The 25,531-nt window shown below is 39.5% G+C and overlaps 2 protein-coding genes across 2 annotated transcripts; one reads left to right on the top strand and one right to left on the bottom strand.

The window, feature by feature from the left end:
* Window positions 1-4,979: 4,979 nt before the first annotated feature.
* Window positions 4,980-7,481, bottom strand: fam43b (family with sequence similarity 43 member B). The gene is made up of 2 exons (XM_080899597.1): window positions 6,481-7,481; window positions 4,980-6,259 (listed from the first exon to the last, which is right to left on the bottom strand). The coding sequence occupies exons 1-2, from the start codon at window positions 7,345-7,347 to the stop codon at window positions 6,077-6,079; spliced, it is 1,050 nt and encodes a 349-aa protein (XP_080755723.1). The 5' UTR covers window positions 7,348-7,481; the 3' UTR covers window positions 4,980-6,076.
* A 12,475-nt stretch (window positions 7,482-19,956) lies between these two features.
* On the top strand, window positions 19,957-25,194 carry mul1 (mitochondrial E3 ubiquitin protein ligase 1). Its single transcript, XM_080899750.1, has 5 exons — window positions 19,957-20,026; window positions 21,402-21,547; window positions 21,636-21,723; window positions 21,819-21,939; window positions 23,414-25,194. The coding sequence occupies exons 2-5, from the start codon at window positions 21,428-21,430 to the stop codon at window positions 24,141-24,143; spliced, it is 1,059 nt and encodes a 352-aa protein (XP_080755876.1). The 5' UTR covers window positions 19,957-20,026; window positions 21,402-21,427; the 3' UTR covers window positions 24,144-25,194.
* The last annotated feature ends 337 nt before the right edge of the window (window positions 25,195-25,531 follow it).

Genomic DNA, 25,531 nt, shown 5'->3' on the forward strand with positions numbered 1-25,531 from the left:
CAATGCAGCTCTGTTTAATACATCCACGGGTCTCAGAGGGAAGCTCTGGCAAGCAAGCATACACTGCAGTTTAACTGCAAAAATAACACTTTTTTCAGGTCTTTTCTCTTATAGAACTGAAAAATGCTATTTGACTGAACTTCACTTGTCACTTATTGAGTTTTGTTTTTGAGTGTGGATAGTAGAGCAGGGCGATATGGCCAAAAATATTTATCACGATATATATTTGAAAATTTGCGATAACGATATAACCGACGATATAATTGATGCGAGACAAAATACAACTCCACAACATTACTAGCGCAAAAAGACAACCTTCCATTTATTTTCACTTAAACAAGAAGCTGGTTTTTATGTACATTAAAGCTTTATAAAAATGTAACAGTGCAAATGCAAATTCCTTGCTGAAAGTTTAACCAAAAGGCATTTCCAGTAGAAATGGGCTGACATATCCTGAGCATAACCATGTATAATATCCACTGAAGTTAAAAAGAGGTGCTTTGCAACATTAAACTGCAGTGTGCAGTACGCATTTTTCGGACCATAAGGTGCACAGGATTATAAGGCACATTAAGCGAAACAAAGCAGTCAGATAAATCAAACTTGATTAAACTCATTCTTCTTGCTTCCTCCACTTCTGTACCATTGATTCATTAATGTTGAATTCTCTGGCAGCTGCTCTATTCCCATGTTGCAGTATATTAATGACTAACCTCGTATTGTGGATGGATTATCTCAGTTGTTCTCCTGACTGAAGTTTGGTCCGTTTACAGCATCCTGCCATGCGATTGCATTTGTCTCTAACCATGAAGAACCTTAACGTTAACTTTTATAAGTGGAAAAGTGTTAGTGTTCGTCCTCCAGCTTCACTGTTTATGTTATGCTAATATAGCTGTGTCGCTAGCGATCACGTAGCACATCATTATATACCAGCTAGCCCAACTTCAGTAACCCTACAAACGTCACTGCTGTTTAGTTTCCTGTCTTCATTTATGTTGGAAGTGATAGCAGAGCTGTACGTTTGATTTTTTTCAGAAATCTCTCAGTCAGAACATGCTATATCATGCTTAGGTAACTAGCAAAACTAGCGAGCTAACTTCCGCTAGCTTCCTGCTAACTTCTAACTCCGTTAAATGTAATAACTTTTGTTTTCATGGATGCCTGGAAGTTAAACTTTATAGTTACACCTGGTAAAGCAGCAATGCTGATCGTTTTATTAAAGATGAAAGAATTTAGACAGTTTTTAACGCTCAGTGATGCTGCAGTGTTGTTTGACCTGAAGTATACGGAGTTTAGGACCCAGATTACTCCCAGATTTAAGAGCATCTTAGTCCGACAAATACGACAATAACGACGGCCGCTTGCATGTTCTGCAAAAAAAATGTGCTTTGTCGTGTATCTGACGGACAAACACCAAATAAGTTCCACATCACTGAAGTTGCACCATTTTTACAAACCAATTCTGGTTCATCTGTTTCACTCAACAATCGGCCATGTGCGTATGAAAACAAAGGCACTGCGCATGCGCGTTTTACTCCCATTCTATCGCGATATTTCATTTTCCTATCGTTGCCTAACATTATACCGGTATTACCGTGAACGGTATAATATGGCCCAGCCCTAGTGGATAGGTGTCATTGTTGTTCTATCTACCTGGGCAAACAAACAACCACCACAGCTGAGGTCTTCACCAAGCAAAAAAGGTACCTGTGGATGTTTCCAGTCACACGTCTCAAGAGACAGTAATGAATCCAGCAAGAAAATATGTTTTGTGAAATGTTATTTTCAATGGTGTCTTTTAGTTTTGCCAGAGGAAATACTGCAGTCAGGTTTTTATTAATCAAAACAAATCACAAGGTGAAATACTTTGGGATCTTGGAGAGAGCCTTTTGCATGGAAAATATGATGTGATTTAAAGTTGTCTTCATGTTTCCTTTAATCAAGTTCATTTTAGTAAGATAGCTGCAACTAATGTATTGGAACAATGTGATGCAACATTTCTTCAAATGTCATAGCTGTGAGAAAGGTCAAAGGAAATCTGATGATATTAATAGATAACTGAGATTCAGATGGTACCTTTAAAGGTGCCTTTTTGTGAAACTTTAAGACTAACTTGGCACAATAAATTGGGTCAATGCCACCAAGCAATCTAGTGCAACCAAAGGGTCAAAATTGGAGGTGTGCACAGATCTATTTGTATTTTATATCAATTTTCACCACACAGGATTGAAAAGACTTTCAACGTTTTCACAAAGTTTGATTATTTGTCCCCAAATTGGCACATATCTGCACTACTTGTTAAGACTGGACCCCCAAATTAGTTTAATTTGCATTTTGTTGAAATACTATTATTTTTTCTACCACGGAGCAACATTAGGACTAGAAATACGTTTTTAAAATGCAGCCAACAGAGAAATGCTAAAACTCAAAACTTAGCTAATTCCTGCAGATCACTGTTTTCAAAAGTAGAATTATCATCATTAAAAGTATTTATAACTGGGCACAAAGAACCCCACAATAACAAGTGAACAGTACGAGAATGTTTTACAATTACGTTTCAATTTTCTTTTGGCTTAAGGTGTGTTTGCTTTGATTGCGAGGTGCCTTTACACGGGAAGCTGAAGCCCATACATGTCTATATGGGCTTAACCAGTGGAGGTGGGCGGAACAATTCAAATATCGATAGTATTAATGCTAATCCTGGTGTCTGATTGGATCGATACAGTGCGATAGTATCGATATTTTGTTGCTACCCTCTAAGTTCAGTGTGTAGCCCGCTGACTCGTTAAAGGAATCATTTATTTGGAAATGAAAAAAGATATACCTCAAAATGTACTATGAAAAAAGTCCAAACCTTTTTGTTTACTCTGTCTATTTCTGCTTGTTTTTTTTAACCTACAGTACATGCTGACCCTTTACAGACAGGCACAAGAGCAGTTTCAAAATACATGAAAAGCTGAATGGTGTCTTTTACTATGTTAACTAATTATTGTGGAAAGTAAAAATTACACCAATAAACTTCATAATTTGCAAAATCATGATTATTCATTTCATAAGTGATAACACAACAATCTCCACTGCATAAGCGGCCTTTATACGTTAACACTATCAGTATCAGTGTTGGCATTGGCAATACTGCCCCCTTTACTTGCTGTATTCACAGCACTGGTAGCCAGTCAGCTTAATGAACTGGACCACTCATCCATGTTTATGTTGCCTCTGGAGTGTGATGTGGTACAGCCCATCCAATAAACTTGTGCCTCAGTTGTGGTGTGTTACTAATTAGCAAGTAGGTGCTTCTATGTGTACGTTTCGTGGATGCTGCTTGCTAACTAAGCTTGCAAGTGTTATCTGATAACTCCACTCCACCCTTTTGTCAAACCACAGTCACCTTTGCCACCATAAATTGCTAACACTGAGACTACAAAATGCAGACTCCCAAAATGACTGGGTGACCTCATGCCAGCACCAGTCCATGGTTTTCTTGTCAGTGCTTACAGACAGGCTTTTAACACGATCAGAAAAAGTTGCCATAGTGACTGTGCCCTGCTGAACTGCTTGTCCCTCCTCACTGCTGCCTACAGCTATATTTCATAAAGTTTCATTATTGTTCATTTCTCCCAGTACTGGCCAACGTCTCGGTGATTCACAGTGTCCTTCCTTGGGCTTTGTGGACTGTTCTTCCTCTTTGTCATGCTCTTGGGGAAGCTGTGTGTGTGTGGTTATTTTTTGGGAGGTTTTTTTGCACATTACTCCCTGGAATAAAATGGACTGCTGCCTGCCGCCAGCTACTTTGGGACACAATATTTTATTCCTCTGTTCCTCCTCGTCGTGGTGGAGACATGCAGGCCTGTGGTACTGTCACACACCCTTGTGTTTGCCTCACAGACACTGCATGAGGATGAGAAAGACTAAGAACAGATGTGTGCAGGCGGAAGCAGCTATTTGGATCTCCTCAGACACCCTGCTGTAAAATGGCACAGCTTGGTTATATGTAATACTTGACAGGCCCAGGTCTGCTGGGTTTGATTAGATTTTATGTTTTTAAAGAGCATCTCCTGCGGCTGACGATGTGACAAAACATAACAAGCTCCGGATATGGGCTTGAGCCCTTGTTATTCTGGAAGACGAGTGTGATAAAGCTCAGCGTGCACCTTGCTGCTGCCATCTGCTCCCTCTCTTATGTTTGCCTGACAAGAGTTGTGTTTGCATAAAAACACAGTGGTTCCTCTGCTTAACCACCCCATAGCAGAATGTCAGTGTGACTTTATTGCGTTGTGTTTTGTGTGTCTGAGTATTAAAATGCAGGGGAAAAAATCACATAAATGAAAGTATTCCGTAATCTCTCCTATGAATGGATTTGTTGCAAGGACAAATGAATCCTTTATCTTCCATCTCCTGACATGAGATCATCTTCTATTTCCGAGGTAGTTCATTTCAAGAAAAGAAAATTATTGATCTCAAATGTTCCAGCAATCCGTCTCAGTAATTCAACCCAACTCCAAATGGTTTTGCTTTCTCATGCAGCAATAAAGTCGAAGCCATTCCTCTTCAAAAGTAGAATCTCTAATGAGAAAAGTCAGCTCAAACGGCTTTTGATGTTTGATACCTGACATGAATTCATGAATTGTTTAACTGTTACTAGCTTTTCAACGTTAATATATTTATTATTTTTATGGTGATATAATCCAAACATGGTATAGTTACATATCATCCCAGTAAACCCGGTTAAACTCTCTTCCTTCATTAGAAATAGCTGATTTTGGCAGCAATATGCTTGATTAGTAAGTCAACTTCCTGGTCCCCGTTTTGGATCACTCGTTACTGTCGGAGCCTGACAGCCGTCCTGTCGAGGCAGGTGCTTTATGTTCCTTTTCTGAACAATTCAGCCCGCTGATTAATTGCTCCCCTTAGGGTTAAGTGATGCAGAGCCACTGCGAGGCTTGCAGAAATTTATCAAACCACATTAACATCTAATGAAACTGGCAGCTGAAAGTTGTCTTTTCTGTGGCAAAAACATTTATTTATCCTTCTATACAGTTTGAAAGCAGATTAATCGGATGTAAATAGGCTGTTCTCTTGTGTTTGACGTGATGGTAAGACATATTTTCACATCACAAACATGCAAATGTACACTAGTGGAATGCTGAGCAGTTGCATTCATTTGAATAATCTCTTTGATACCATCTTGAAATACACTCCTCCTGAGATTCAAGAAGGAAACCCAAGCAAGGGTAATTTTTGTTCATCATATTTGGAAAATAAATAGCTTCATCTCATAGTAATCACAATGCATCTTGGGACAGTAGCACAGATATTATCAACAGGAAATCAGCTACAGTCATATTTCAAACACTTGTGTTCAATAGTGAGGGTCATTTGCATTTTTGCAAGGGCTCATGGAAAAACTGCATTAGCAAAACTAAGACGGGCAGAGCAGTGGCAAACAGTTTGTTTTTGCTTTAGCAAATCATAAATATATATTTTAAAAGATGCATTATAAGAATTAATCAATGCTGCATGAACAGTTATGTAATAGTCCCTGGTCACGCATTTATCACAGTGTTCATTTTAAAAGCCAAAGGATCAAAGATGTCATGAGAAAAAAGACAATAGCTCAGCACGAAAAAGGTTACTGCTGACTTGTCATGCATAAATGATAAGGACCTTAACAAATGGCAGCAATAAACATGTCGACTCAATGGCTTGCCTCCTAAATTATAGCCTTATTCATTAGTCGGCTGCTATCATTAGTAAAACCGTAATAAACTTCTTCGCTGGGAAAGGTCAGTCTGCGAGTCATTTTAATGAGGATTGTCATTTTAGAAAAGTTACACAAATTTACAAAGAACCTCCCTGAAAAATATCACAAGTCAGTCCAAAAAATGACCCTGTTTACAAACGAGGCTTGAAATATACTCACAAAAATAAGAGACAGAGGTCTACTAATTACATCCTGATCGGTGCTGCAATCAATATGTGACACAAATGTCAGCGATCTCAGCGTCTCTCAGCACTCCCGTGTTTTCTGAACCCAGTGTCCTCATTTGTCATTGTGCTGCTGTTAGTCTGTGCATCACCAGCCCTCCTGTGTAAACATGCAGTTTCCCAAACTGCTACAGTCAAGCCCGAATCCGAGGCATCCGGGCAGAGTAGGAATTACTCCCACAAACGATCGTCTGCCTCTTCTTGTCCACCCGGTAAGTTGGAGAAGTTTCTGGTAAACACTTTGCATTACATGGTTGGGGCAGGAGGGAGCCTGAGTGGGGTACCAGTGAAGGGCAGAGAGAGGAATGTGTCATTGTAGTGCAGAATTGCACTCTTTAAACTGTGTTACAGTCACACCAGAGAGGTTATAAAGGTAAATGTATTGTTGTTGCTGTCACTGACAAAGTTGATTTGGCACTGCTCCAGTCGAGCAATATCCCCAATGTCCAACTTTGATAATAACTGAGTCGGGTCTGTGTTTGTCGTTAAAACCTTCTGTTTGTCCTGCTGCTCCTTTACATCCTCCTCCGCTTCCTTCACCTCTTCCTTTCTATCTTTGCTCTCTTTCTCACATTCCTCCTCCTCTTCCTCTTCCTCTGTGATGGAGCAGAGACGGGTGGCAGTCCCGGGGTTGTCGGCAGGCGGTCTGTAGTGGCACTGCCCGTTCAGCAGCCTCCTCAGAGGCATCAGGGGCACTGCCTCCTCACCGAGCAGCTGCTGCTGGCAGTGCCGGAAATCACTCTGACGCTTCAGCCGCTTGAACTCGCTGAAGGCGGAGGTGGCATTCTGGTAGAGGCTGTGGGCGATTGCCTGGGCCTTCTCCGACTTACTAACCAGGACTGCGTGACACCGGAGCACCACCGCCATGTTCTTGACCTGGTGCCTATAAATCCAAGCCAGGATCTTGGGCCGGCACGGGTCAGCGGTGCAATAAGTGATCCTGTTCAGGGAGTAAAGATGGATGGGTTTCTTTTTCCCGGATTTGTCGGCACTCATCCGGATCCCTTGTGGTCCCACTGTTAACCTCATCTTGACACTCTGGTCCCCATAGTTGCTCCTCGCCCAGATTTTGGCCACCGCCTCCTGGGTGCAGCCATCTCCCTTTGCCGTAATGGTGACCACACTTCCCAAGTAGCGCACATTATAAACCGGCTCCTCTTTATTCAGTTCAACCTTTTGCCGTTTTGTGTGGAAGATGCTACCCACCCAGTCAAAGGGGCAGTCGGGTAGCAAGTCAGGACAGGAGCGCAGCAGAGAAGAGAGGATGGAGTGGTATGTCAGTCCAGTCCCCAGGCTCTTGGGTTTACTCTTCGCCTCATCCTCCACCAGAACAAACTTATTCCTTCTCCAGGGCAGCATGGCGTGGGCGAAGTTGGTGCGAGCGAGTGAGCGAGCCCCTCTGTTGCTACGTTTCCTCTTGTAAGCTCAGGCAAGAAGAGTATTAAAGCCGATGTGGGCGAGAGAGAAAGAGGAAAGCACAGAGAAGCTGCTTGGCGAAGCACAGAGAAGAGACTGAGAGCTGCGAGCCTCAGCCAGTCTGTTCCCAGTTCGCTCCTCCTTCCTCTCCTCCTCCTCCTCTTTCTCATCTGTTTTCTGCATCATGCAGCGCTGATCAGTACAGGATCCTTAGCCCGGCACTCGGGCACTCTCAACCCCCTCCCTGCTTTATTGTTTTGTTTCCAAATGGCTCAGTCCCAAAGCACTATTTATCCATCCAGCTTTGCACTGAGCTATCACTCTATCTATGTTTCTTGTAAACATGAGAAAAACAAGTATTCCCTCTTAGGTAACTACTTATTAAATGAGTTGTAAAAGTCACTTGTTAAGTGTGATTTGTTTAAGCAGGATCAGCGGAATTATCTTATCCTATTAACAGCTTGAGGATGCAAGTGTTTTGGATCGATGTTGCAAGTGTTGCACAGTGAAGACCCCTTATTTCTGGAATGATTCTAACCCCTCTTTTAAGACTAGATAAATTTGTAAGGCCATTTAATCCTGTCAAAGGTTTGTTTACATCAGCAGTTCACTTCAGACATAAACTAGCAGAATTTTCCTTCCACAGCTGAGTCGCTCACTGTATATTATGCAAAGATATCTGAGATATAATAGTGAGGCTAATTAGGATTGGACTTAAAAATTCTGTTTGAGTGATATTACTGCATAATTAAAAACATTTTCAAAGACAGAGCAAGTTTCCAAAACTCCAAAACAGCTGATAAGCACTAAATTATGCTTTTGAAATACAGAATCCCATTATTTTTGTAACTGAAAATGTCTATATGTCATGCTTTAATGGATGCCTGCTTAATACATTTAGTAGTTCGTTCTTATTTCACAAATTATATCTACACACTTAGATTTTTTCTGTACTTTTAAGGATCAATAGAAACATTTTGTCAGCAGTGAGATAAGAGCAGTCCATATTCTGAATATAGCCTTTGTTTTATAGATGTTAAAAATGTTGAAAAGGGTCAACACTACCACTTTCAGACTCCAGGTCAGTGTTCACCTTTCATCCACTTTAGCAGAAAGACTCGATGGACGGTAACACCCACCGGACGGTTTGCTGGAAAAAAATTTTCAGCAGTGACTGAAAATCGGTGCAGACTTTCAAGGATTAACCCCATTAACCTGACCTTTTCTATCCCAGGACTAAATGTAACTTATTTTGTGGAATATCACAACCAGATGGATTGGCCATGATCCCTGATGATGAATCCAAATGACTCTGATAATCCCTGGAATTTCTTTTTACCATCATCCTCATCAAGTCACATTTCTACTTGTTGAAAATATTTGGGCCAGTATAACACCAAAAAAAAGATATTCTCACTGACCACAGCTGTTTAGTGCTAATTAAGAATTGGTAGCATGCTAAGTTACAAAAGTAACTATGTAAGTGTCAAAAATGAAATTTTGAACATGTTGGCATGGTGTAGGATGCAGCTAAAGCTCCATATATGACCACAGACTATTTATAAATAACTGTATATAAATAATTAATATATTGCATTGCAAGGACAAACTTCTTGGACAGGCTGTACTACAGTGCACACCATAATACATAATTCTATCAAACTATTCCAAAAGGCACAAATACCACAAAAGGTTAGAAAGGACTGTGCAGTGACTCAAATTAGCAGAGGTAATTTTAAAAATTGCAAAAACAGGTAAGTTTTAAAATAAATCCCCCAAGAGCTGTCAAACTATTCAGGTATCAGGCTGTAAACCCGTTGATGTCATCACTGAATGGGGAATACAGGTGATTTAAGTAACTTTAAGTCTTAAAAAGAGAAAAAAATAATCCGTGAGGAGAAGTCAGCTAAAAACAGGAAACTGACATCACAATTTGCATGGCTCACCAAAATTTTGACAATAAAAGATTGGAAAAATGTTGGTCTGATGAGTCTCAATTCCAGTTGCTGGTGTAGTCATAAATGGTGTCCATCCTGCCTTGCATCAACAGTCAGGTTGGTGATGGTGGTGCAGTGATGTGGGGGTACTTTCTTTGCACACCACGTCACAAAGCTCAAATCATCTACAACTGTTTTTTTTAACATCACAGTGAGCTCATTGTACTCAAGTGGCCTCCACAGTCACCGGGTCTCAATACAGTAGAGCATCTTTGTGATCTGGTGAAACAAGAGATTCGTCTTTGATGTACAGCAACAAATCTGCAGCAACTGTGTGATGCTGTCATGTAAATATAGCTCAAAATCTCTGAGAAATATTTCCAGCACTGTGAATCTGTGGCACAAAGGACTGAGGCAGTCCTGAAGGCAAAACCGGGGTCCAACCCAGTACTCTCAAGGTGTAAGTAATGAAGTGGCCAGTGAGTGTATTTCCATTGGTGAGAACAGCAAGTCTAGCTTTTGTTAAGAGGAGGTGAATAAGTGCTATTTGCTCCACCCATACAAATAAACCCTGAACAAAGGTTATTAATAATCTGAATGCAGCGTCAGTGAAGCAATGATAAGGTATAAAATGAAGAGAATCAACCTTTTGGTAGATGCATTTATTGTCCTTTATTATGTTGTCAAAAACATGTCTCTTATAAATGTAAATGTATTGTGTTCTGCACATTAGTAGTATGTAAACAACACTTCCAGGTTTCAGCTCTGTTCTGTGGACATGGCTAAGATGAAAATGCATGAACATCTGTCCGACATCACCACATTGTGTCCAGACATCTGTTTACTGGCTGGATGACTCTGCTTCAATGAATCAAAATAAGTATCATATGTGTCTGCCAGCAAGCTGTGCTGGGCAGAATGGACTGAGCTGTCACGTGTACATGGTGGATGAAGTTCTTAGCTTAGAAAATTGTTACTGTGGCAACACTGGGAAATAAATGTCCCTCTTTCCACCCGTCGTGTGTGCAGTGAATTAAAAAAAGCACGCGGGGAGAAACAGATTGAACAGCTTTAGAGGCGTTATAACAGGGATAGCTCAGTAGGTAAAGTGGTCGCCCCATGATCGGAAGGTCGGCGGTTCGAATCCACTTAACGGCTACCCTGAGGTACCCCTGAGCAAGGTACCGTCCCTACACACTGCTCCCCGGGCGCCTGCTTAGTGGGCTGCCCACTGCTTCACTGAGTGAATGGGTCAAATGCAGAGAAAAACAAGTAATTTCCCCATGGGGATCAATAAAGTATCCATTATTATTATTATTATTATTATTATTATTATTATTATTATTATTATTATTAACACACATAAATCCCTCTTATTATAACTACAAGAGCAAAATTAAGTGCATCCAAGCTGTCTCTGAATGCTTACTGAAAGGGAAGACTTGGGATTGTTGAAACTGAGTTAATGGGCTTAGAAATGCTTGAGCAGTCACCACGTAGGAGACCACAGTGGGTCAAATGATTAAGAGATGTTGGACATTTAGTGAATGAAGACTGGATCTGATCCAGAATTAACTCCTTGAGTTACCAAAGACAGTCTGATTGAGAGGCCTTATCCAAGCATCTTTGGTCCCATAAATCACCTCTCAGATGCTGATGTACTAAACTGAAAAGATCCATCATGATTTTAAAGAAATGGATTTGTGTATTAAGTATTGACTTGCGTGAGTTATCATCCCATACAAGAATGCACTTAAGTGCAATTAGTGTAATACGTGTTTAGTCTCTTTATCATGTGGCATATGTTTCAGTCCTTCAGCTTTTAGTGAAACTGCAACAACTTTTCTCTTTTTTTCACCCATTGCTCTTATTTTGGTTAATGTATGAACTGCTCTCAGACAGAGTGTGGTGCATTTTTTAAATATCTGTCTGCATTCAAGTTTAATATTGGACTTTTAGACTTATATTCGACTTTTAGTTTTAGAACTGCTGAACTGTTTCCTGTGAACTTTTCATGCACTTTTATTTGCCCAGGCAAATAAAAGTAAAACATTTGCTAAAACATATGTGGCAATGTAACAAATAGTAGATGTGTCCAAAATAGATACAATATATAAAATAATACACTTAATATTATACTTACTGGATAATGCAAAGTAACTGTGTTATGACAAAAAATCAGTCTAACATGAGCCTTTAACCTTCATAGTGTCAGGGTGGAACAAAATGAACTGATCAGTTAATGCTAACCAGCATGGTTAACACGGTGCAAGTGCAAGGACTGCTAATTAGTTCAAACAGAATACAAACAATACTTACTGAGGGTGCTGGTTTAGTTCCCCGGGTAGAGCAGGTGATCCATATACTGTAAGGCTAATCCAGAGACCCAAGTTCAAACCTGCCTTAATACATTTGCTGCATGTCTTTCTCCAGCTTTCCTGTCTTTATGCCTCTATCACCCTGAAAGCTAAAAAGTCCCAAAATCATTTTTTATTGCTTACCAAAACTGGAGGATGGACTGTTTGTACAATTAAACACAAAAGAAGTCTTGTTTTACTAACTGCATTAAACGTGCTCTAAATAATCAAAGTTGAGAGGTCCAGTTCTGTAATACAAATGAGCTGTCCTGTAATGTACTAATAAAAGGCTAGAATTTAACTTAGGGGACTGGGGCCTGGAGTTTTTCTATGCTACCCTGAATTTGATAAGCAGCCAAGGAAAATAAAATAACTCAAAATGTTAGAAATATTCCAGTGTTAGAAAATCAGCACTGCTCAGTGTTAGCCATTGTTAATCTTCAAAACTGACTAGGTTACTTGTAAACATATAACACTGTCAAAAGTGTTAATTTAACACTCAACAGTGTTGTATTTACCACTCAGAGGTGTGGACCCATATAGACACTCTCCAGTGTTAATTTAACACTGGAGATTTTGCTGTGTACAAGAGGAAAAAAGCTGGGTTCACTTAAGAAGTTACAATGTATCTTCTTGAAATCTGTTCAAACTGGGATCGACAAAGTCAGAAGATTTGCAAGCAGACTTTGACCTAAGGTTGATTAAAATGTGTTTATTCGCTGTTAGTTGCAGGAAATAAAAAACAAATCTTTTATCATCATCATATCACTTTCTCTTCTACCCTTGAAAATGTGCATCAGTTATCAACTCACAAGCAATCCAGGGTGCAGAAGGTTATCGTAGCAAACCAATTACTTTCCCTAAGCGACATCCCTGCCTCACCTCTGAAATTCTTTTTCCTTATCCTCAGTTTCGACAGAAGACATTCTTTTATCCAGGCCAACATATTCTACGTATTTCTGTCTAGCAAGGCAGCCTAATTGAATTGGGCTCTCTCTTCATCACGCTACACTTACCCAGTGCAGTGTAATCAATGTGCAGGGTCTGGCAGAGAGGGGCCCAGCTCTTACATGGCTGATTTATGGTTGTACGTGAGGGCGACAGCAATGCAGGCAGCCGTAGCTTAAAGAAAGCGCGAGAGGGAATAGTGACAGAAAGGCTGCTGTGTTTTTCACGCATCAGACTGCCGCTATCAATAACACACCCACGGCCAATCAAAAATTAGTCTGACAAAAAATGACAAAGTAGCATTACAGAATGTTTGGTAGAGCTGAAGCCTTTTCTTTGTTTACAAAAACAGGAAGTAAAAGCCTCAAGGGATGAAAATCAATATCACCTAATTTCCATACTATAGATTCTCTAGCTTTGGCTGAATACGTAATTCAGTTCAAGTGAATCATAGTTTAATGAAGAGGGAACGTGCAGGACATTATAGAAAGGAGGCTTATTCCCGTCCTTGCTCAGTAGAAGGGGACAGTCACAGGAGACATGCAGGTCAACTCCCCCTCGTTTAATCCTGCACTATAGAAGTGGAAGAGTGCTGTGCTGCAGTAAGTGGTTGTTTTAAAGGTCAGTGAAAAAATAAGGCAAAAATAATGAGGCAATTAGCCAAGACATTAGAAGCAAGGGCTAATTAATACATGTTAATTAGAATTATTTTAAGTATCTGGATGTGGATTCTTAGCACAAGAAAATAAATAAATAATGAGACATATGAGGAGTCTGATATCTGTTCATATGCTTTTTAAAGGGGACCTATAATGTATGTCTTTCATTTCTGCTATACCCAACACTGGGCAAAAGTCTTGAACCATCCCTCATTACTTTAATATTTGTTCCTCTGAGCTAGACTTTCTTGTAAGTTTTTTAAAGTGGTCTTGAGCAACAGACTTTCTGAGACTCTTTCAAAGATTTTCTTTGGCACTGGCTGTTTTTTTACTCATTTTTGTCCATTTTTAGAGGAATGTTTTTCATTTATTCGTCTCATCCACTTAGCACTGTCCTGTGAATCATTCAATCATAAAATGTGCCTAACCAGTGTTGTGTCTACACATAATAATATGTGTAGACACAACACCTCAGATAATGAGGGGGAAAGTAGCAGGTGGGAACACAGCTGAGGATACTTAACATAATGACTCAGATGGAAGTAAACTAAAGACACCAGACGACAACAATAAAAACAGGAAGTAACAAAACACAAAAACAGAGACTAAAGACACAGAACAAATGAGAGGCAGGAATACATAGAAACTCAATGAACTGAATATAAACCAAAACTGTAACTGTTAACAGAACTGGATGTTCAAAAGAACTAAACCCAGAGAAATATAAATATAAAGAAATACTATTATTAGAAAAATGCAAAAAAGAAATGATTCTCAGAAGTTAACAGAATAATCATTTACAGAAAACCTGCGATCCAATACTCAGAGACCCTGACACACGGTCAGCAACAGAGATGCTCTGCTTCATAGTTTGGTTGTGACAAGTGGTTATTTGAGTTTCTGCTGTGACCCAGCATTTTGAGTTCATTTTGTATTTTTTGATTTCTTATATTGAATATATGCTCAGTGCTTAGGGTTTGGTTGTGTTTCATTCTAGTTTTGTTCCTTCTATCATTCCTGATTCATTTGTAGTTTCTTGTCTTCTCTGTCAATATGTCATGTGTTCCTTGTTTGCGTGCTTCATGTTGTCAAGCTTGTGTGCCATGTCTAAGTCTCTCAATGTTTCCTGTTTTATTTTGAAAGTCTGGTGTTTTCATGTTCAGCGTGCTTAGTTTTACTCTTCCCCTGAGGTGTCATTATGTTCATTTGTTTCAGCTGTTTCCACTGTATTTCCACTTCCCCTGATCACCTCCTGTGTGTATTCAGTCTGTGTGTTGTCATTCAGTCTTTGTCGGGTTGTTTGTGTTTCCTCCGTTAAGTTTCATGTATGTCATGATTCTGCTCAGGTCATGTTCCATGTTTTAGTTTTTCATATGTTCCTGGTCTGTTATCATAGTTCTCCCAGTTTAGGTTTTAGTTTAGTTTTACCGTTCGCTTTATTTTTGTTCTTATGTTATCGGCCACAATAAAAGGCTCGCTTTTTGTTTGAAACTTAGTTCTGTCTCCTTCAGTGTCTGCATCAGCTAACGCCTGCCTGTTAAACATGCAACACACCCATGCCACATTCAAAGTTATTTAAACCTTTGTCCTCCCTCTGATGCTCAGTTTGAACTTCATCAGGTTGTTTAAACCATGCCTACATGCCTGATGCATTTGCATTAAAATGCAGTTTTACCTAATAAAGTGTCCCGTGAGTGTGTAAGATTACTATTGATCTTCATGTTAGCTGTAATATGGACATAAACATGCAGCATTTTCCTGAAATGTTCATTTATTTTTAAACCACATTTTGGATGTTGCATTTTCCTTCATCTCATATTCGCACTATGATAACTGCACATTATGCATACCAGTATATTCAGCGGTATCAGGAATACTAGTGTTTCATTGCATGTTGCAGCTAAAACCTTCTCATGCTTTCAAGGGCAAAATATATGTGAGACACCACAATAAAGTCATTGCCAGCTACATTCATTATACATCCTGTGCTCCTCTTGAGTAATGCTCAAAGCAGTCCTCCGGCTGCAGAACGCCGGCTCATTTCAGTGTTTTTCTCAAATAATATGCTTTTCAGTGGATGAATAAGCAGCCTGTATGCATGTGCAGAAGTAAAAGCAGTTAGTATTCCAAACATGTTTTACATTTAAATTCTTCAAATCTTTTGATTGTTTGCTAATTTTTGATTAGCTTATTAACACCAAATATTTTTTGTCAATGAAGGCACTTTACTGAAGAGTAAAAAGAAAAAGACTTCTAACTGATATTGTCTTTAATTTAGTGAGACACTCCTCCAACCACATGTGAGTATTTGGACATTTCAAAGGTCGAGTGGTTACTTCTGCAGTTGTATATTGTAATTTCAGCACCTGTAAGTTACTGTAAGTTTGAAAGAGTATTACAATAAATGAATGTGCCTGCTGTGTAACAGTGAAAAGGAAGGGTGTTGTGGATTTTGCACAGGCAGGCAAAATGCCAGGCTTCTCTGAATCAGTCGCAGCAAATTCCAAATGTCGTCCTTTCAGCGGTGCAGCATCAAGAGGACACATACAATGTTCTTCTCGCCTCTAGTACTCCTCCTATAAAGCTGCTGCCTCCATCTGCTATCTCTATTTCTGTCTGTTTGAAATTAATGTGAATGTGTCAGGCTGGCATTTGAACGGAAGTCTTTCTGTGACTGACACAAACAAAATGAGGTAGTCTTACATGGGCAGAGGGGGGTAATAGAAAGGTAGATTCTCTCCACAAAATAAGGTGACTAATGTTGAAAAGAACTCCCCCAGGACATCCCTGCTCTTTTGTTGAGGTTGAAAATAAGGCTGCAACTTTTCCCGAGAGAAGCAAAGCTCCCTGACTTTGTGAAGGCTGATCATTCAGATGTCAGGTTGATTATGTCAGACTGATTCAGCCACGGGAGTTTTCTGTGACAGATTTTGCTTTCACTTTGCTGAATTTTTAAGATTTTAAAAGGGACGCTAAAAGGATGAAGTGCATTTCAGGGACATTTCAAGAAGTAAATGCAGTTAGTGAATGTAAAGATTAGACGAGTAAAAAGAAATGCACCATTAAAGGCTGTTGCACCTGCTGCTTTCCTTCATTCATTACGTTTTAAACAGCCCATCTGAATAATTACAATGAGCATTTCTGTGCGGTGTGTCTGGCAAATAATTACTGATGTGAAATGAGCTGAGTGCAAGATAACAGGAATTGATCATATGAATAAGAATTATACATTATTTGAAGGCAGAAGACAGATTTTTAGTTCGGACTTACAAAGTTGCAAAATGAAATTGTAAATGCAGACCTTTGTTTCACTAAACATAAATAGATAAATATATTGTAAAAGGATGAAGAAAGCTATCTTTCATGTTGGAGGGTGGAGGACGAGTTCTTAGTAACTGAACAGAGGAAAGAAACAGCCCAGGAGTTTAGGTTGCTCATTTCTATAAGATGAAAGACTGTATGAAAGATAAATGTAGCTTTCAGATCTAAAAAATGAAGCCAGCAGGTGGTGACTCCTCTGGTTGCAAAGAGGAAGGCCGGTTGTTGCAAAGTTCATGAAAAAAATATACCAACATTCCCTTTCTATGATTTCAGTAAACATTATTAAGCTCTGGCACTCTTTCACAGTGTCTTTGGTTCTGTCTTCTTTCTCTCACCCCCAACCAGTTGTAGCAGATGGCTGCTGGAGATTCCTTCCTATTAAAAGGGAGTTTTTCCTTTCCACTGTCACCAATTACTTGCTCCTGGGGGGGTCTTTTGATTGCTTTCTCTGGGTTTTCTCTGTATTATTAAAAAAAACAAATAATTAGCCAAAAGGTGACATCGTGGTGGCTACATCCATTTCTTCTTATTTCTCCCACAAATGAAGAAGTCGTAAAACATCCCAAAGGCAAGGAGAGACAGTGAAAAGAAACAGGAGTAAACACTAGATGTGCATTTACTGAGTGGACAGAGCTCTGAGTGACATCAGATCCATAAGAAACAAACCCAAGTATCTAAAAAGGACAAAATACCAGCAGGGATTTTATCTTGCAACTTTTTATCATTGCTTCATAGTTTTATATTTGAGATGACTTTAGGTAGACATCATAAAAGTAGTTTAAAAAAAACGCCTTTAAAGAACTCTGATACCGTGTTTACAAAATCAACTGCTTTTCTGCAGTTTCACTGTTTTTATAGGATTTCCACTTTATTCAACCCAGCATGACCCAAATTCTTTTAAAATGCTGTTTCAACCAGCAGCATCAAACGTGTGAAAACAGCCTTTTTTTTAATCCAAAGCTCTGCTTGCTCTGATAGCAGCACTTTTATTGAGTGAAACTGGCTGATGTTTTTTCAGGCAATTCACTCCAACACTGTGCAGTACCACCATTTTAATGGATTGCTGTACGGGGTGGTTTTGACAGCTGGTTGACCTGGTTTAAAAACAAAGACTCAGAAATGATTCGAGATATACAGAGTAGCCAAAAAAAATGATCTGAAAATGTATAAATGTATTCAATACACCCAATGCACTAAGTTTCAGTATTGCACCTAATTCCAATGATTTTTGCCTCATCAAAGCTCTTCTCTTTATCTGATAGATTCAGCTTGAGTAAGCAGGGCATGGCTTTTCAGGCTAAAGAGCCTCCTGCTACAAACTGTGCCAACTGAAACCACAACACACTAGAAATACACCAAGCACATGATGCAATGGGAAAGTGCAAAGAGGCAATATACAACAAAAGATAATTTGGTCATTTAGTTGAAATATGGTTCTTAAGGAGAAATCCATCAAAACAAAAGGCGTACCCATTCTACTGGACTTACTGTTATAAATCTACTGACTCACACTGGACTTAATTTTGTCTGACAGCCACTGTCTCTGTTTTTGTTTTGTTTGTTTTATCCAAATGTAAGTGTGTGCATGAGTGTATAGAACACTGAGCTGCTGCAACTACGTGCGCCGCCATCTTGAAATGTGTATTCAAAAAAAAAAAAAAAAAAAATACTGAAATGATTTATAAGATGACCCAAAGTCATGGTTAAAGAGTGCCATTAATGCTAGCCGAGAAAACACAATTTGTATGCAGCCTTGGATAAACTGCAGGCAGAGAGGGTCACCCCAGGGCGAGGAAGCCCTCCTACCCTCCAGGAGGCTTTTGGGTACACCTTCACATCTTTATGGACTGGAATATATATCTTTTTTTTAACTGTAGCACTGACTTTATGTCCTCTGCAGCAGCACTAGAATGTTCATGGTGCAGCTGGAGAATTAAAAGACACGAGCAGAACAACACCAGGAACATTAAAAAAGAAATCAGATCAGCGGCAGGCCTAAAGGAGATATAATGAGAGGATGTGTAACTAACATTCATTTTAATGTTTAGAATTTGCATGACTGGCACGCCCAAAGCTGTCATTATGTTTGTATGCATGTATGTAGTCTATGCTTGTTTGTCTCTAGTTTGTTGCAGATTTTAATGCATTTTAAAGACCCGTGGCTATCAGATGGCATCAGTGCCATCAGTGCTGCTTGTCCCTATACAAAAAAAGGGGGAAAAATCAAAGCTGCACTTTATTGCTGGAAAAATAGGTCTCAGTGCCTTAGCTAAGGTAAACACAATGTCTAGTAAAAACATAACAGTTGCTGACATACTTGTTTTGTTTAGATCTGACTACTGCAACTCCCTCTTTATGGCACTGAGGAAAAGTGGCTCTCGATCTCACCTCAAATAGAATTCAGCAGCTCAGCTTCTTACTGGGTTTTCAAACACCCAAATCGTGGCTTCCTTCCACTGGATCTCTGTTTGTTTTAGAATTTTTTTGCACAAAATTTCACTGATCACTTCTAAAGCAGAAATCCTGAATCTCAAGTGGGGCTTCTCTGGGGCTTAAATCTAAAGGTGACCCTGCTTCTGCCCCAGCTATGGGAAAATCTGCTGTTGGAGATAAGGCTTTCATATTAACTTCACTTATTAAAACACGTTTTTTATAGATGCGCTTTTTCTGTTGCTCTCTTTTTTTTTTTTTTGTTTGTTCTGATTGATTTTAATGTTTCATTTGCATAGAATTATGTCTATTGACATTTTAGCTCTTGAGTTTAACCTTGGCTTTTTGTTTCAATTAACCTTTTGAGTAGATGATTTTTTTTCTTTTTTCTTTTCAGTTCACTTTAGTTTCTGTTAATTTCCAGAGTGATTATGCGCATTTCATGTTAGTTTTTATTATTAAATTAGTCCAATTTCAGTGTAATTTTGAGCATTTTTATGACTATAATGTGGAAGAAGTCAGATTCAGATATAGATGAGATGCTTTTAATGTCATATAAACATTCCAGTCTCACTAAAGAAATACACCAAAGCCTCCTGATGCTTGACAGATTTGGCTACACTGATAAAGACTAAAGCATGTACAATTTTTATATTATCTAGTTTTGTAAGCATTTAATATAATTTCAGTTTGTTGTTGTCGAGTTGCAACGTCTGTTTGTTGTTGTTTTTTTATTTCGGTATCTAAAATGTTTTTGTTTGTTTTATTTTTGTTTTGTTTTGTTTTGTTTTTTTCCTTCTAGTTTTTACTTTAGTTTTATTTAACCTTGGATAGGAGCTGGTATGGCCGTCAAGTTCACGAATAGATGTACGCTGCCACACTGCCATCTACTGGTGGGGAGGCAAAGTGCACGTCGGTGTCTTTCCCGGTGTTGGTGTTGGCTTAGCTGTGGAGACTGCTGTTGTTTCAGGTTTGTTGACAGGAAATCGAGTGTAAATGTGTGGCTGGACAGTCCGTTAAAGCTGCTTTTAGTTGTCTCCTTATGTGACGGCTGCAGCTTATTTCAAACAAATGTCTCAGCCGTCCTTTCATTTCCAGTCAAGGCATAGCTAGCAAACTGCTAATTTAGCCAAGCTAGCTAGTAATGTCAGTTAAGGAAGTGAAGGAAATGATAACTTTAGTCAACACTCCAGCTAACGACTTCGCTTTAAACGAAAGGATATTTACTGACAAAGACTGATATTACCATGTAAGCTGATGATTTAATTGTTAGCACTGAGTAATGTTGTGTTTGCTGAAGCTAACTTGCTTGTCGTGTTAGTTAATGGGGGCTATTTTAGTGTCCAGACTGGAGTAACCATAAACTATATATTTACCGTTTAAGCTGTGAGCGGTTTCCAGTCCATTTAGATATGAAAAGGAGAAAAGCAAAACATTAGGGAGCCGCAGACGTGACTTTTTCAAAAGTATTTATCTACACGCATTCAATTATGGGTAGTTTCAATGTGCTTTATTTGTGAGATGATCCTATTTGAAATTTGCTCTAAGTTGTAACGAGATGCCACGCAACCTTTGCTCTGACGTTCCTGTTTCGGTAGATTTTTAGCAACAGCAGTGGCGAAAGTCTGCATATATTTACGGATTTTTATTGTCATTGCAACACATACTCACATGAGGTGAAATTATTTTTTTCGCTGAGGTCCTGGTTAAAGCCAACAAGAATGAGAGAAAAGAAACAGAAGCAAGCACCCTAAAACAATTTGACAGTGTTCTTTAGTATAAATAAAAACAAAAAGTGTATAGTTCAAAGACACAAGTGGTGTTACCTTTGGCTGGGACCACTAGAGTTCAGCAGTCTTACTGACTCTGCTGGTGTAGATGTCTGTAGTAGTAGTGGTGGTGGCGGCAAGGCAGCATCCAACCATCCTCTGTGCAGCTTCCACCACCTCAGCAGAGTTGCCTTCTCTCCCACAGAGCAGCTGCCGTGCCCCACAGGACATGACAGTCTCCACCACGTGTGTAGCTCAGGACTGAACTCCCAAGTCATATATTTTATGTTTATTTTTTAAATATATATTTAAAAAATCTAAATATGTTTAGATTTTTGGTAGAACAAACAAGACCTTTGAGATTGATTGGCGGAAAATTCCTTTAAAATTTTGAGTTGTGAGGATTTCCTGCTCTTTGTAATCTCATAGTAAATGTGGTTTATTGGTAGTTTGAACTGCTGCACAGTCAAAACTATTTGTAGGGTGTCCATATTGTGGAGTCTAATTGAATGTTTTGGAGTAAAAACAATGGTATCCTATAATATGGAGTTCAAGTGTTCATCTCCTCTCTCACAGCGACCTTCAATGCTGTAGATTTCAGGATGGACTCCAGTGGGAAGCCCTCAACGGCACAGATTGTGGTTTTAGCCACAAGCTCGGCTCTGACCGCATTCTTCTATTCCATTTACAGAAGCAGAGCTACAATAGTTGCCAGATTAAAGGTCAGACATATTTCTGCATTTCTCTGTTTATCATATGCAGGGTGAAAATTCCTTACATTTTTAGTATATATTTATTTTTATTCTACAGGAAGCAAAGAAAGTCTCCCATGACCAAGATTTGAAAACCATCCTGTCTGAAACTCCTGGAAGATGTATCCCATATGCCGTCATAGAAGGTTTGCTGAGCCGTGCGGAAAACCTAAATAAAGTAACTTTTATTTTTATTGGAAGTCCTGAAAAATAATTGACACTTATTTATTGCACACTGCAGGTGTGGTGAGATCTGTGAAGGAAACACTAAACAGCCAGTTTGTCGATAACTGCAAAGGTGTCATTGAGAGGCTGACGCTGAAGGAGGAGAAGATGGTGTGGAACCGCACCACTCACATATGGTAAGAGGTTAAATAAATATGTTTTTTTACAGACAGTCTGAATGTTTTGTTATTCAGCTGAAATAAATAACATTTTCTGTTTTCCACACCAAACATCTGTTTTTTAATTTAAAAAACGGAACTATTTATGCTAAGTGATTTTTGGTTTAATGATGGCATGCAGTTATCAAATTCATTCATAAACGTAGACGGAGAACAGGATTACATGCTGACGTTTCGCCGTTGGGAAAAACAGTTGTGTCAGTGTTGTAGTTAGAGGGAGAGCAGATGGTAACGCTGACGCAGACAGCAGCCTGCTAAACAACTCAAGAGCCAAATACTCTGGTAACTAAATTGAGCTTATTTCATGCTGAAGTCACCTTCTTCTCTAATAACTTTTTTTTCACAGGCATGACCAAATATTCAGGGAAAAGAAAAACTGCTGCCAACTGTTTAGTGAGTCCCAGCATCCATTTTCTGCTACTTAACTGAGTCGAATGGGTGGCAGTCTAAGCAGAGATGCCCTTTCAAGGCTATCTGAGAGACATAATCTCTCAACCATGTCCTGGTCTGCCTTTCGGTCTCCTCGCAGTTGGACTTGCCTGAAATGTCTCACTTAGAAAGCGTCCTAGTCAGATGCCCAAACCACCTCAAACTGGCTCTTTTCATTGAGGATGAGTTGCAGCTCTACTCTTTTCCCCTGTCTCTAAGAGAGTCAGAGCGGAGAAAGCTTTTCTCCTTCTTATTCTTATTCTCACAATCTTCTTATTCTTTCAGTCTCTACCCACATGTCATGGTCACAGGTGAGGGCAGGAGTGTTGATCGACTAGTAAAATCCAGTTTTGCCTTCACACTCAGATATCTCTTGTCCAAAGCATACCGGACTCTGTGCAAGGGATAAAAGTGCAGTGCATTAAAACAAGTGTTGGGCGTGCATGCTTTTCAGCCGAAGTAATTGAGTATTTTCAGTAACTGTGGAAAAAAATACCAGCTTGAATCTCCCAAAATTGCCTCAAGTTCATTAGGTCATTGCATATTACAAAGGCGGTGTGCAAAGAACACATGAGGTCCTCAGATTTTGTAGCAGTGACTGACAGGCTGAGGCAAAAGCAATAACTGTCCATTACTGACCTATATCCTTCTTATTAAATCTACCCTACACGTCGGAAAAAACAAGACAGAGAAAAATGACTTAAAAAGTCATTCGCACTTGAAACTCTTAAATATCTTTTTAAATGATTCCTTTAAAAGCTTTGAAAAATGTTTATATGGCAGTTTTACATAATTTGATTATAAGAAAATTGCCGAATAATCTGAGATTATTATTGTCATGCAAAGAAACTATTTAAAATACACTGGAGCTTAAATAAAGAGCTAATAATCAAGAAAAAAAGCCCAAAATATGGTTGTTTGTCTTTATAAGCTGAGCTTTGGACTGTTGCTGTTTTCTGATGCATGGATAGTGATTATAAATCAATGTAATGTTTCCACACAGGAACAGCACAGAGAAAATCATCCATCAGCGCATTAACACAGTTCCCTTTGCCCTCGGGTCACATGATGACGATATCGCTTCCACAGTCCGAGTTATACGCCCGTTAGATGCAGCGGAGTTGGATCTGGAGACCACCTACGAGAACTTCCACCCCACAGTCCAATCCTTGTCCAGTGTTATTGGTCACTTCATCAGCGGGGAGCGACCAAAAGGCATCCACGAAACCGAGGAGATGCTGCGTGTGGGTGACAGCATCACAGGAGTCGGAGAGCTGGTCCTGGATAACAACCTGATTAAGCTCCAACCACCCAAACAGGGCTTCTGTTATTTCCTCACTCGGCTGGACTACGAGTCTCTCCTGCGGAAGCAGGGGACCAGCGTTAGACTCTGGAGGATTCTGGCGATTGTGTTCGGCATGGCTGCCTGCTCCACGCTCCTCTACATCCTGTGGAAGCAATACATGCATCGCAGACAGAGCAAGAAGGAGAGAAGCATACTTGAGGAGTTCAAGGAACAACAGAGGAAGCGTTTGCGTGAACTTAACATAGAGGAAAGCAGCATATCCCCCACCAGCTGCACTGTCTGCCTGAGCCAGGATCGCTCCTGCGTGTTTCTAGAGTGTGGTCATGTGTGTACCTGCAGCCAGTGCTACGAGGCCCTGCCAGAGCCAAAGAAATGCCCCATTTGCAGGGCATCTATAGACAGGGTGGTGCCTCTTTACAACAGCTAAAGTGCTAGAGTCCTCTCAGCCTGTTGCAGCCATTGTATACCTTGAAGATTATCTTTCAAAAACTGCCTTTTCAGGCTTAAAACAGGCACTTGTTTCTGCTTTTCCTGCGGCAAATCTCTGTGCTGAATAATAGTGCATTTACAGCTCCAATCAAATGTTCAAATCAGAATTGAAAACTGGAAATTCATCTTGATTGAGAAAATGGATTTTCCTCCTGTCATGTTCAGAGTGAAAATGAGGTCTTTGTGTGCTCACACTCTCACAGATCTTGGCCCTGCTTCCTGATAATCTAAGTCTCTGAAAGCATTTTCTGAGGCGGATAAAAATGGGGTTTATCAGTTAAAAAGCTTGAATGTTGTAGAAACATTTGTGATTGTTCAGTGAGAAAACACAGCTTCAGGTGCAGTTGTCAACGGCTTTCTCTGCTTGTTGCCAAATTACACCAACACCCTTAGGAAATTAGTTAAGATTAAGTCACAGCACTTCTATAAATATATGCATTTTAGCACTTATTATCAACATCTTCCTGTCATTCGTGCAAGTACGTGACACTCAACAAAACAAAAAAGTGTTTTATTAGTCAGAAAAGTCAAATTAAAAGTGTCAATCGCCGGTTACGGTTTGATTCTGTTTCATGTTATTACATTAATTTGCTACAAAGAGAAAATGGGCGTCGTACAAAATATAGCTGCTTTTCATCTGTGTCTCTGAAAGATCATCACAGGGCTTAGAAATTAGCATAAGCAATAAAAGCTGCAGTTAAAACCCCTCCCAGGCCCTTCTGCAGCCTTTCACAGCCAGAGCAGAAGGCACACTTCAATGTTTGAGTATCTCTAAGAATGTCTGTAAGTTATTTTGCATTTGGGAAACTTTTTTTGTTATTGATGTGGATAATCCAATAAGCTTAGCCTTGAGGTGCTTTTGGGAAACGGGCTCATTTTGCTTATCTTAATTTGTTTTGTTTTCCTGCTAGCATTTTTTAAGGGAATGTGTTGTGGTCATTTCTAGCTCTGTGTTTATTCTTTGGCTCTATTAAAGTAGCTTTACATAATTCAATGGTCGAAATTATTTATCTCATACTGGACCTTGGTGCAGCTGCTCAGTTTCTTCACTGTCAGAAACAAGCTGATTTAGCTCCTCCACATTTAAAGCTGTCGTCTTTTATAAAGATACTTTTTGTCATTAGCATCTAAAGGTTTAAAGAAAACTTTGACCACCCAGAGGGCAGTGTTTTAATAGTGGATGCTGCTGTTTAACCTTTCTTTCCCACCAATTCCTAATCCCAATTGCCTGTATAACTAGAAAAGTTTCACTTATCTGTTCCAAACAAAACAAACATGTTGTGGACATAAAGTCAAAGCTTCTGTGAATTCTGTTGATAGTTTTAG

The sequence above is a fragment of the Rhamphochromis sp. 'chilingali' genome (assembly GCF_963969265.1).
Source record: "Rhamphochromis sp. 'chilingali' genome assembly, chromosome: 12".
Classification (NCBI taxonomy): Eukaryota; Metazoa; Chordata; class Actinopteri; order Cichliformes; family Cichlidae; genus Rhamphochromis; species Rhamphochromis sp. 'chilingali'.